General features: G+C 42.9%; 1 protein-coding gene across 1 annotated transcript in view; it reads left to right on the top strand.

Annotated features, from left to right (window-relative positions):
* Armh3 (armadillo like helical domain containing 3) overlaps window positions 1–13,743 on the top strand; it is a 183,258-nt gene that overhangs the window by 145,798 nt on the left and 23,717 nt on the right. Inside the window, exon 24 of the mRNA XM_051146676.1 lies at window positions 9,478–9,556. Coding sequence (XP_051002633.1) covers window positions 9,478–9,556 — 79 coding nt within the window. The remainder of the gene's footprint in view (window positions 1–9,477; window positions 9,557–13,743) is intronic.

Raw genomic sequence — 13,743 nt, 5'->3', positions numbered from 1 at the left:
ACAGTAAAGGGCAGAGAGAGAGCTGGAGGGTGCACAGTTTAATTCTAGCACTTGAGATGCAGAGACAGGTAGGCTCCTATGAATTTGACATTAGCCTTGTCTACATAGTGAGTTTCCAGCCAGCCAGGACTACATAGTGAGTTCCTACCCACCCAATCCCGCAAAAAAACACCCAACAACCAGAGAATGCGAGCTTGCTTACTTATGCCCAGCCCTCTCTCTACATGGTCCAAGACCCAACCCCAGGGAAAGGTGCTGTTCACATTCAGGGTGGGTCTTCCCACCTCAATTCCTCAGTTCCTCATGGGCATGCCCATAAACCAACCTAATCTAGACAGTTTCTCACTGAGAATTTTTCAAGATATTCTTGAATATGTCAAGTTGACAATCAGAACTAACCATTGGGGTCAGCAAAACGGCTCCATGGGCAAAGCTCTCTAAGCCACTAAGTACCTGCCAGGACCTACATGATGGATGGAGAGAATGAATTCCTTCAAGTTACCCTTTGACCCTCACATATACACCCTAATATATACACAGTAAGCAAATGTAAAAAACAAACAAACAAACAAATCCGGGCGTGGTGGCAGAAGCAAAGGCAGGTGGATCGCTGAGTTTGAGGCCAACCTGGTCTACAAAGTGACCAGTATACACAGAGAAACCCTGTCTCAAAAAACAAGCAAACAAAAAACCCAAGATGAGCCATCTGGCTGCCTCCCAAATATATACTCTTATAAGCCCACAGAGAACCAAAGAAACATTAAAAACAAAAGTTTAGCTGAGTGTGGTGGTGCACGCTTTTAAATCAACACTCAAGGGGCAGAGGCAGGTGGATCTCTGAGTTTGAGACCAGCCTCACCTATAGAGTGAGTTTCAGGAAAGCCAGGGCTACCCCACAAAGAAACCCTGTCTCAAAAAACAAGCAAAAAGATCTTTCCCCCCTGATTTTTCAAGACAAATTTTCTCTGTGCAACAGCCCTGGCTGTCCTGGACTTGCTTTGTAGACCAGACTGGCCTCCAACTTCCAGAGATCTGCCTGCCTCTGTACCCCAGAGTGCTGGGATTACAGGCATGCACTATTGTGCCTGTCTAATCTCTCATTTTTATTTTAAATTACGTGTATATGAGTGGAGGATGTGCATTGGGTGCAAGTGCCTGTGAACACCAGAAGTTATTGGAGTTACAGTTATGAACTATTCAATATGGGTTCTTGGATTTGAAGTAAGGCCTCTGCAAGAGCTAATCACTGAGCCATCTCTCTAGCCCTGCAGCTGTTTCTTTGATGTGTGTGTGTAGGTGTGTGCACATGAGTATAGGTGCTTGTGGAGGCCAGATGTGTTGCATCTTCTGGAGTATATGAGTTAGCACTGAACTAACAGAAAGAACCCCATTAGGACGCTGGAGGAAGTTTAAAGTGAGACCTTAGAGGTAAGGTAGTCCACATTCTCTGTTTGGTGTAGTGGGCAATTTTAATTGTTTATTGAATGTGTGGCTCTAACTGACTAGCAAGCCTACTCTGCTTAACTAGTAAAAGGTGGGTGTGAATCTATCCCTGTAAGAAAGAGTGCATCCGTGCCTGATTAAAGCAATTGTGTCGTCAACTTCTCAAGCACCATCCTTCCGCAGGCCTTCCCTAAAGAGGGCCCAAGTGCCCCTCTGTCTGTATGGAACTTGTTATTCTTTATCTTAGTCCTTAACACATCCCAATGAAATGGTGTCTGTGGTGTGTCTCTCAGCGATCTGCACGCTCCTGGGTGTCCTGTGTCCTGGCGTGGTCCATATACATAGCAGGTATTCACATATCTGTCAGGACAGTCTGAACGAACAAGAGTCTGCTGGTACCACCAGCCCTTCACTTCAGACACCATAGGACTGTCTCCTGGGGACAGGGCATTGTTGCATGACTGTAGAAAGTAGTCACTGCAGTGAAGGAGAAGAAAATGCCAGATTTTTTTTCAACGTTCTCAAATCACTGTTTATTTCTCCTTTTATGGCCTCACCTTTTCAAGAGAGGGGAACCCACAATTCCTAGTACATTGGAAAGAAAAGTTAATAGCCTTTTTGTGAACATAAAACAGTTCCATCAGCCTCCCGCAGAGACACTATGCCAGAGCCAGCGCCCCCCCCCCCCCTGCCCAGCTTCATTTCTTACTCTGCAGTCTATAGATGCTCCCCTAAAGACCTTCATCTCGCACCATGATGATGAATGTCTGGAGCTGGCTCTCACCCCTGCTTTGCCAGCTATTACTGACGGTGTTGTCACAGAACAGTGCCCCAAATTTATCCTCCCTAAGTCCTCTCTTGGGTCACACTGCTTGATCTGAGTCATAGCCGCGCAGCTTCTCCTGCTTGTCCCTTTGCCCTGCACTGAAGGGGAACTGCAGGCCCTGTTGCAAACAAGGAGCCATGGGAGAAAGGTTGGCTGCAAACCATTCTCTTGCACAGCTCTTTGTTTGCTCCTGTTGAGAGCCTGGAGGGGAGAAGCTGGTGTGCTTGCATGTGCAGTCAGCTCTGCAGCAGCAGTGTCATGCTGAAGTCCAGTCTGTGACACTTCTTCAGTAGGTGCCATATCTGTCACCAGCAGTGACTCTAGGCTTGCTCTACAGTGAGTAAGGAGAATATTGGTTCCCTACCTCTGTCTATTCAAACTTTCTCCTTGGAGTAATTGACTTATGATCTTTGGTTTTAGAATGAGTTCATTAATGTCTGAATTTGGCTCCCCAGCCACTTTTATACTGCTTCCTCTTGGGGAGTTCCTGTTGCTGAGTCTGACAATAAGTTGCCATTTATTCCGTTTGGGGCTTTCATTTCAGCTCACCAAACTATTCATAGAACGAAATAGAACCAAAAGGTGTTCAGGTGCTATTTGTAAATCTTAGGATAAATAGCTGTTTTCTCTCGCAAACAGTAGTTTTATTAAACAATGATACTGATTAGGCTGTTGAAAATCTGAGTCTTTGATGTTAGCTCATTAGTAAAGCTAATGATGTTTCCTTACCTTGGTCCTGTTTCTTTTTCCAAGAAGGTAGTTTGCAAAAGATAATTGTAACTTTTTTCTCTTTTGAGACAGTTTTGTGTAGCATGACCTTCGTTCAGCTAAATTGGTAGTTTAATGTAGACTGCCCCGTTCTTACTAGCAGATCTGCCATCCAGCTCCTCACCTTTTCCCTCTCTCCATATTCTTTACCTTGCAAGGCTCTTTCTTGTTCTAGCCAGCTCATCTGCTCACAGAAGCAACACTGTGGCTCCTTATTGGAAACCACTGTGTCAGGAATCTAAAGGGATTATGTCACTGCCAAAGCAGGTGAAAACAGTCTTCAGAGCTGGCAGGAAGGGCAAAGCACTCTGTCACCATGAGCAGAGAGCATCCAGGGCAGAGCAGCACTAGATCTCGGTGCTTAGCACCTGCAGGCAGAGCTGGCAGTGCGCTGTAATAAGATTCATCTCTGCTCACTTAACTGATGTGCACTTTATGGTGAGTGCTCACTTGCTTAATTACTTTGGCAGTCTCACTGATTGCCTTTCCTGAGGAGTTCTAAAAGGTTCCCCTGGGAGAGAAAATAAACCTCTTTCCACGTCTTTTCATTCTTTTCCTAGAGCCCTTGAAAAGCAGTATGTGATCCATATGATCCATCATCCCATTTCTCCTATGCATGAGCATTGGCACCAATGCGGTAGCACAGAGGTCTGACAGCATTCTTCCTCCTTTGCCCACATGAGATCCTTTTTACATTTTTTTCTTTTTCCTTTTTTTCTTTTGGAGACAGGGTTTCTCTGTGTAGCCCTGGCTGTCCTGAAACTCCCTCTGTAGACCAGGCTGGCCTCGAATTCACAGAGATCCGCCTGCCTCTGCCTGTAAGTGCTGGGACTACAAGTGTGCATCACGACTGGCTCAATAGTAAGATCCTTTTCTGTCACTGAAGTGAGTGTTAGCTTTCCTGATGACTGTGGCTCCCAGTGGCTCTTTTTCATACTGGCTGGTTCAAGACCCACAGAATATTTCCCTTCATCCTCAGCTTGTAAACTACTAAAAATTTGCTTCCATCTCTGAAGCTATAATCTTATTTTTCTGCCTCCTTCCCTCTTCATGCTTAAAATTTGTCTTATAATAATAGATTAATTGGGCTAATGAGAGTAAGATGTAGTTAAAGTATTTCAGGCTTTTGTCTCATGCCAATTTTGGAACATGTTCAACATACTATAAAGGTTAAAAAATGTTTACCACTAATTATAATTAGGCTATTTCATAGGATTTTAAACTGATTGTCACTCTTAAGAATTTCTTCTAGATAAGTCTGGGGATTTTTGTTTTTTCAAGGGAAACAGAAGAATTTAATATATAATTTCAAATGACCTATTTTGTTTTTTTACTTTTAATAGGTGTTTCTGAGAGTAAAGCAAGAATCTTGCTTCCAGAGATAGGAAACCCAGGGCCAGGCTCCAAAGGTTTTATTTTCTAGCCCCAGGAACATTTTCAGTCAACAATTCCTGACCTGCCCATAGAGATAGAGAAAGGGAACCTGAGGGCTGCAGAGGTGGCTCAGCAGTAACGAGCACTAGCTGCTCTTCAGACGACCCAGGTTCAATTTCCAGAACCCACATGGCAACTACTACCTGTAGCTCTAGTTCTAGGGGATCCAACACCCTCACACAGACATACATGCAGGCAAAACACTAGTGTACGTAAAATAAAAATAAAATTTAAAAAGTAGTATTTTAAAAAGAAAATTAGACAGTAGTGGCACTTGCGTTAAGATTTCAGCACTCAGGAGGCAGAGGCGGCTGTATCTCTGTGAGTTCCAGGACAACCTGGTCTACAGAGTGAGTTCCAGGACAGCCAGGGTTATTACACAGAGAAACTAGGGGTCAGGGATATAACCCTGAAGTAGAGTAATAGGATCTGAGCAGGCTGGGTCTATCATGTGAATAGTTTATCTTTAGGAAGATTTTATTCTGTTCACTTATTGAGGGAAAGATTTGCTACAAAGTAGGCATACCTAACAGGAATGGATCATTGATGTCTGTTATAGAAAGAGGGTCATTCTTTCAGTTCCCATAACTAACTCTTCTTTACAGTCATTGTCATTGTGGAAACTAGGAACAAAATGTTAGGCTAGCAGCTAAAGCAGGAAAAAAATGTCATTCCTTTCCTATGGAATTGCAGGAGATGACTTAGCCAAGTAGAAAGCCTGCAGTGTCTGATGTTGCTGAAATCTATGTCTTGAAGATACAAGAACTGGAGCTTAGCTTGTTTTTCACCAGACAGAGGGAATGAGAATAAATGAACTCATTTTTCAAGGAAAGTAGCTATAACCTATTGCCTAATTTCCAGCAGGTGATGAGGTGGAAACCTACATCAGGTGAAGCCATGCATCAAGGTAGAAAGCATAACCTCCCCAATCAGATAACCATGCACACAGCTTCAGAAGAGGAGGCAGCTGCCCAGAGGCCATGTGCCTGTGCGTTCCGTACATGTTAACCTCTGCTGTTTCCAGTCATTCACCTGATACTCGGCTGCATAAGACGGAGGCAGTATGTAAATCATTTCCTTGGTGCGACACTTCTGTTTTTCACTTAGAAATCAAGAACAATGCTGGCTCAAGTCATTCCTCCTTGTTAAAGGGTATGAGTTGTTAGGATGCAGTCAGTGGTGCATATTTCCAGCTCACTTCTTCCAGCCAGCAAATTTATTACACAAAGTAGTCAGATTCTTTAATAGTTTCTTAAGCCACATGACAAACTTGGGTCAATAAGTAAAGCAAGCAAGCCACTAGATGTCCCAGCCAATGTCTTATTCTTCTTGTCAGCTGGCAAAATGCCTTTTTTTTTTTAACATTTGCTAATCACATGTAATAAGGAGCTTTATTATGACCTTTTCACATGTGCATGAAATAGGATGTTACTTTGATCAGGGACTCCTGGCCCTCGTGCCTCTACCTTCGATGTGCTGGAATCACAGACACCTAGTTTCTATGGTACTGGGGTTTGAATTGAGGACTTCTTTTGTGCTAGCCAAGTACCAACTGAGCTACATCCCCAACCCCCTTTACTACATTTTCTTATCCTGTACCCCCATTCTCACATCCCTAGACGTTCATCTTCTGTTTTCATGTTCTTCTTCGTTATATTTGTCAAAATGCCTTTCTTAGGGAACTAAGGTTTCCTTTTTTCATTTTATTTTTAAAAATGTATGCCCTTGTTTATTTATTTTGGTCTTTGTCTTGAAAAGAATGGCCCTGTGGACAGGAGTGTAAGAAAGGGACCCTGGCATGAGTTGGTACAACCTGGGGTAACTCAGAGGAATGCCCCAACAGGTCAGCCCAGAAAGTTTTTTATTAGATAATTTCAAAGTGAAAAGGTTGGGAGGAATTCTTATTTGAGGTTTTATTTTGTTAAATGTTAATCAGCAGAGTCTCTGAGGCTTGTAATGCACCGCTGCTAACAGGCATCAAGGGAAATTGCTTTTTTTTTTTTTGTTGCTTTTGTTACTGAATTGTATGAGCTAAAGATTCATTGGCTCCATAAGGCAAGAAGCATATTATTGCATGAAATGGGAGTGTGTATGACAACTGTGAAGGTGAAAAGAAAAGTTAGTGTAAAATTAAATAACTAAACCTTAGACAAACTATTTATTCACCGGCACCTACCACTCCACACCTTCCCCTCTTCCCCGAGGCCAGACTGTGGGAAGGCTCCTACTTTGAAGCCTGTTTAAAAGCATAGAATAGTTTCCCTACTTATAATCACCAGGTACCCAGGAATACACTCAGTATGTTGTATACTGTGCCACAGAATGGTCTAGAAAGGAGAACTTGCTTAAAAGAAGACAAAAACAAAAAACCAATTTGGATGATAATCAGTAGCAACACAGACACCACCACCACCACCACCACCACCACCACCACCACCACCACCTATCTTTAGGGCAAGTTAGTTAGATGGGATACAAGAAAACATGAAAGGAAGTTTAGAGAGGAACCAATCAGATAAAAAGGCCAGTGCTTTAAAAAGATTGTTTTCTTACAGCAACTTAAGTGGACAAATCAGGATTTTTGTAGTACGAAGTGATCCAACCTAGGGTCTTGCACATGCTAGGCTGGTGCTTTGCCACTGAGATATGATCTGAGATTGATTTTTTATTTATATGTGTATGTGTGTGTATATATATATACACACACACACACACACACACACACACACACACACTTTTTTTTTTTAAGGCAGAGTCTCATTAAGTCCTTAAGTCCTCCTGCCTCCTCCTCCTGCCTCCTGAGTGCTAGGGCCACAGGTAGGCGCCACAGGGTTCAATGAGGAATCATGATTTTTAACTGGGGGCCGACTTTCTCTACATCTAAAATCCTGGTTTTTCCACTATGTACTGTTTAAAGATGCAGAGTTATTTTACTAGGCCTTTTGGGAAAAATAAGATTCAGGCTTTTTACGGTGAAGAGAAATAGCATTCCATACGACCAAAACCCAGGAACAAAATGGAAACCTTCCCCCTGATATCATAGTTGAAAATCAGGGCTATTCTAAAGGTGGAGCTTAAGATCCCAATCTTTTACCACCATCAGGCAGTCACCCGAAATAAGACTTGGGGTTTGCTTTCTGCTGCGTTGAGGATTGGACCCAGGGCCTTGACTATGTTAGGCAAGTGCGCTGTCACTAAGCCACACCTGTGTTTCCTCAGGCTCTCAATATACGTCTGGGCCTTAAAGAGATCATCTTAGTGTGAAGCTGAAGAATCTTGCCAGTAAACACCTTTGCTTTGCTTTGTTTCCCTTCCTGCTTCTCCCAGGGAGCTCAGTAATGGAAGCAGGCTCCTGGATGAAACTATGATTGTTATTGTTTCATAAAAGGCTTGTGTATGTTTCATCCATGGGATATGTCGTGGACGTGGAACGTTGCATCTATGAAGAGTTGCTTTACATTCATAATGATATGAGGAGCAGTCTACATTTTTCCAGTAAACTAATTGCCTACAGTTTTGTATTTAACTTTTATTTTTATTAGTATATTAATATAATGGATTTCATTATGATATTTTCATACATGTATTTGATGTATTTTGGTTATACCCATGCCCAAATTACTTTCTCTTGGCCCCCTTTCACTCCCTATGGATCCCCTTCTGTTTTTTACCCAGTCCTCTTTCTATTTTTATGGCCTCCCACAAGTTGCCCTCTGGGTATGCACCCACACACACCCACATATACATTACTTACCTGATGAAGTCTAAACTGTTGTACATTTTCCCTGAAATATCAGCGTGGTCAGCACTGCCAGTATATGAACCTCACACTGTAAGTGAGAAACACAGTCAATCCAACTTGGTCACAAATTTTTTTTCAGTTTAGCTGGGTACAGTGTTGCACTCCTGTAATCCTAGCACTCTGGAGGCAGAAGCAGGTAGATCTCTGAGTTGGAGGTTAGCCTGGTCTACAAAGTGAGTCCAAGACTACACAGGGAAACTCTGTCTTGAAAAACAAAAACAAAACAAAACAAAAAAAAAGAATGTTGGGCATCTATGTTTACTATTGTAAGAACCCTCTTAGGTTTCAGTCACTTTCAGCAGCAAATATGTATTGTATACCTCTAGTTAGTGTTCCCAGATACTCTGGTAAGATAATATCACTTGCCAGAGTCATTCAGAGAAAGTGGTCAGACTGATTGCTTGAACTAGAGGGCATGGCTCTCTAGTTCTCTCTTTATTCCCAATAACCTATACTAAGAAAATACTGGCATGCAATCTGCACACAATGTTTTAATAAACATATTTTCAAGTATTGTGAATTTACAGGAAATGTACAAAAAAAATACAGACTTCCTGTATCTCCTCAGCTTAGCATAGTCTCTTCTGTTAGCATGGTGCACTTATCAACACAGAGACTGACTGACTTTGATGTATCTCTCCGCCCCCCCCTTTTTTTTTTAGGCAGGGTTTCTCTGTAGTTTTAGCTATCCGCGAACTAGATGTGTAGACCAGGCTGGTCTTGAATTCACAGAAATCCACCTTTCTCTGCATCTGGAGTGCTGGGATTAAAGGCATGCACTACCACCCAGCTGATATATCTTTGTTTGTTTGTTTGTTTGTTTTTGTTTTTGTTTTTCGAGACAAGGTTTGACTGTCCTGGACTCACTTTGTAGACCAGGTTGGCCTCAAACTGACAGCGATCCACTTGCCTCTGCCTCCCGACTGCTGATCTACAAAGTGAGTCCAGGACAGCCAAGGCTACACAGAGAAACCCTGTCTTGAAAAACCAAAAAGAAAAGAAAAAAGAAAGAAAGAAAATTCTGTACAGACTTGCCTACAAGCCAATCTGATGGAAGCATTTTCTCAATTGAAGTTTCTCTTCCCAGGTATCTGTACCTATGTCAAGTTGACCAAAACTAATGCAAGGCTACTCACTCCTTATTAGTAACTGATTATTATTATCTTCCATCTGGGACCATATTAATGTTAATTCTTTATTTCAGAGCCATCATCAATCACTTTAATCCCAAAATTGAGTCCTACGCTGCTGTGAATCACATATCTCAACTGTCAGAGGAACAGGTAAGTCGATACTCTCCCCAGAATGACTTGATGGTGGTGAGGATCACGTAGCTGTTTCTCTGGTAACGGGACTCTTTGACTGAACCTGGAGCAGTGGTAAAGCCAGCTGCTGAGAAGAGTTAGTGCAGGCTTGCCTGCTGGATCTTTAAATAGAGTAACACTGGCTTCTGTTGTGCCATGTGAAGGCTTTGCTTAATTATGTAGAATATGGTGAGTTAGTGTCTTAGCAAATGATAAGGCTTTGCTTTCTAAGTGCTCAGTCAGTGAGAAATGTCAGCTGTGATCCCATTACTTGGAAGATAGAAGCAAGACTTAGAGTTATCCTTGGCTACACAGTGAGTTCAGGGACAGCCTGGACTATATGCCACCCTGTTGTAAAAAAAAATCAAACAAACAAACAAAAAAGACATGAGATCTTAGAAAGGAACATTAATTTCAGCCACAGGAAAACTCTGAGTTCAGCTTGATCTCAAGTGTTTGGCTCCTTAAAGCATGCGCTCTCACTGAGCTAGATTTTCTTCAACAACTGTGCAATCTTTGCCTTGAACAGTTATTTCTGGGAAGGTTTTTCTGTGGCACTGACTGATTTGAAGATGCAGATAGCCTTGTACATTTGTTTTCCTTGAGTCTGGCCTGGTTCCCCTTCTCCCTCAGCGCCTGTACTCAGCTCTACATTATATAAAAGTACAGACTGGGATTCAGCAGTGCATGGAGTTGAAACTACTATTTTGCTCTGAGTCTCTCTCTTTTTTCTTTTCTTTTTTTAAAAATAAGGGTATTTATAAGAGTACTGCTTGATAAGTACATAAATTTTTATAAAACTGCTGCTACAAAGAAAAAAAAAGACATGAAACCAGGCCCATATAGCCTGTTAGCCCATCTAGCTAAGTTTGCTGTGTAGCTAAGGATGGCCTTCAGCTAGCTCCTGGCCCTCCTGCCTTTACCTCCCAATGTATGTGTGCTGTTTCATTCTGAGGCTTTTGAGTCTTGTATCAAAAGCTCAAAATAAGATGCTGAGGAGATGGCTTAGTTGGGGTAAGTGCTTGCTGGTCAAGCTTGGGAACCTGAGCTGAGTACCCCAGCATCCACATAAAAAAGCTAGGCGTGCCTGTAATTCCAGCAGTAGGAAGGCAGAGATGGGTGGATCCCTGGAGCTTGATGGCTTTGCCGGTCTAGGTGAATAGGTGAGAGGCCCTGACATACACACACGCAGAAGATAGAAACAGTTGTGAACCTCTGTCCTCCACACATGCTCACTCTAAATATACATGCACGCCTGCACGCCTGATTCTCCTTTCTTGCTTCACGTCCTTCTTCTAAGTTGTAAAAACCAAGGAATAAATTCTGAACTACTGAAACCTTGTGTGCTTTCCTTTCTTGCCAGTGCATCATGGACCAGTTTCCCCCAGAGGCAGCAAGCAAGCTGTCTTCTCCCTGAGCCCTCTCAGTGCTCCCCGTGTGGCCCTCCTGGAGCCAGATGGATAGAACTCTATTGATCTGTCAGTTGTTTCCTTTGAAATATTTGTTCTCTTTTGTGAAGCCAGCTGTGTGACTCCATCCTCACACTTACAGCTGCCTTTATAAATGCCTTTCATTTCCTTTTTCCCTCTGCCTATGGAGTAAAGCAGACTCCGGTTCTTTTGATACTAGAGCAGTTTGTGAAGTACTTATTGATGCTCCTTTTTCCTGTTGGACCAGTTCATGTGTTGTTTTTATACAGAACATTCTGTGTATTATGTTGTGTATGTTAAGGGAAGAAGATGGTCCTCCTACCACTGTAAGCTTGGACAGCATGAAAACCACAACAACATTCATCCCCTAGCAGCTTGGGGAGGTCAGCTGATCTTTCTCTAGAAGTTGCAGCCACCAACCAATAGTAAAGGCCCTTTGTCTCTCTTCCCCAACTGCCTCTGCAGGCTGCTAAGTGAGAGCATTATAGTGCACTTGTTTTATCAGTAGAGGCCTTTGACTGGCCTGTCTATCTCAAACATGTAGGGCACTTGTCTGCCTTCACTTTTGGACATTAATACTCATGTCACGAAGTCAAGAGTATCTGCACTTCCCCAAGAGCTGGCTTTGAGGGCAGGGAGGCCCTGCAGCCCAGCTGTCCATTTTGCTTCTACAACAGATTTGTGGGTTGTTGTTTTGTTTGTTTTGTTTTTTGAAAAATAGGGTTACACTCAATATAGCCTAGGCTAACCTGGGATTCACTATGTAGCCCAGGCTCGCCTTCAGCTCACAGAATCCTGTTGCTTCTGCCTTTCAGGTGCTGGTATTAGAGACAGAAGCCACCATGGCCACCTAGATTTGTGAAGATTTTTGAAGACTTATTTATTTTTATAAATTTAAATGTTTTGTACATACTAGGCATGTAGAACATTGTTGTGATCCCAGGAGGAGACTAGAGGATCAAGAGCTCAAGGCTAGCCTTGGCTACTGAGATTTTATCTCAAAATAAATAAATTAAAAATATTTTTAGCAGTCAGGTGTGGTGGCACACACCTTTAATCCCATCACTCGGGAGGCAGAGGCTTAGTGGATCGCTGTGAGTTTGTGGCCAGCCTGGTCTACAAAGTGGCATGGTGGCATATGCCTTTAATCCCAGCACTGGGGAGGCAGGAGCAGGTGGATCTCTGTGAGGACAGCTAAGGCTACACAGAGAAACCATGTCTCAAAAAACCAAGATAAATATTTTTTAAAGCTGGATGTACTGGTGCACTCCTTTAATCCAAAAGGGAAGAAAGGGAAGTAGATCTGAGTTCAAGGCCAGCCTGGTCTACATAGTGAGTTCTAGGACAGCCAGAGCTATATAGAAGGACCTTATCTCAAACAAAAACAAAAACAAAAAGGAGTGGGGTGGGGGGAGGATATGCTATCAATAGTGAAACTATGAGATGCAAGAAATTAACCTTCAGGCTCATTATCCACCCTCAATGAGATTTAGCTCCTGTCTCTGTCCAGTGTAGCTTGGTAGTACACATCCATGCCTGCCTAGGAGAACCATTTGATTCAACCAGGAAGAGATGAATCTAAGCTGCTGTCACTGCCCTTCACGCTATAATCCCAGCATACAGGAGGATGTTTGAGGTCAGCATGGGCTGTAGATGCTGTTGGCAGAAGGACTTTCTGACTTAAGGAGGTTAGTGTCTGCTCTCGGTCCTTTTTTTCTCACGGCTACTTTCCTTGGTGTTCATTTCTAGAACTCTTTCCTTTTAAAAGGACAAAAATAGCAGCCTCAGACTGTTACCCTTTGAAGTCATTGTAAGTCCTAGTCTCCACCCTTTGTCACTAGTGCACTGACCCTGGTTTTCATTTCCATGGGACAGCTGAGTCATACAGCCTTTGTTTCACTGACTACTCTATCTGTACTCAGTAAATGTGGATTGAAGATGTCCGAGAAGCCCTCCTTCTGCACTGCAGTTAAACCCAAGGCTTCACACACTTAGTTAAACAAGTGTTCTGCCATTGAGCTCCAGCTCCAGCCCCTTTCTAGTTTTATCTTGATAGGGGCTTACTAACTTGCTTAGACTTCTTTACCTTGCCCTGTAGCTCAGGCAAGCTGCAGCCTCCTGGGTGCCTGAGAACACATGCCTGTGCCAGCACACCTTAGTGATGGTTAGGGGAACCATGGGGAGCTAGAGAGAGGACCTGGGTTCAACACCCACATCACAACCATCTGTAGCTGCAGTTCTAGGGGTCCCGTACCCCTTTCTGGCCTCTGTGGGTAACAAGCTTGCATGTGGCACACAGACATATATGCAGGCAAAATACTCATACATATAAAATAAAGTAGTTTTAAAGAGAGAGACTACAGTTAGTTAATGGTTTAAGTGTGAGAAGTCTGTTAAGGTGCGGTCTCTGCAGTTGTGGTCATAGTAGACAGAGAGGGAAGGACAGAGCTTAGACAATAATCAAACTAGGACCTGAACAAGTCAAGAGAATGGAGAGTTCCAGAGTTTTGAATGTCATGTCTTTGGGTCACAAAACAGTCTGAAATTTGGTGGAGGGTAGCAGCACATGCCTCTGTATCCAGCACTTGGGAGACAGAGGCAGGCAGATTTCTGTGCATATGAGGCCAACATGATGTATATACTAAGTTCCAGGATAGGCAGGGCTTTGTAGAGAGACCCTGCCTCAAAAAAACAAAACCAAAAAATAGTCTGAAGGTACATGACTTAGAATGCAAG

Source organism: Acomys russatus, chromosome 5 (assembly GCF_903995435.1).
Source record: "Acomys russatus chromosome 5, mAcoRus1.1, whole genome shotgun sequence".
NCBI lineage: Eukaryota > Metazoa > Chordata > Mammalia > Rodentia > Muridae > Acomys > Acomys russatus.
Note: the sequence above shows the minus strand (reverse complement) of the source record. Positions and strands in the feature narration are given on the sequence as shown.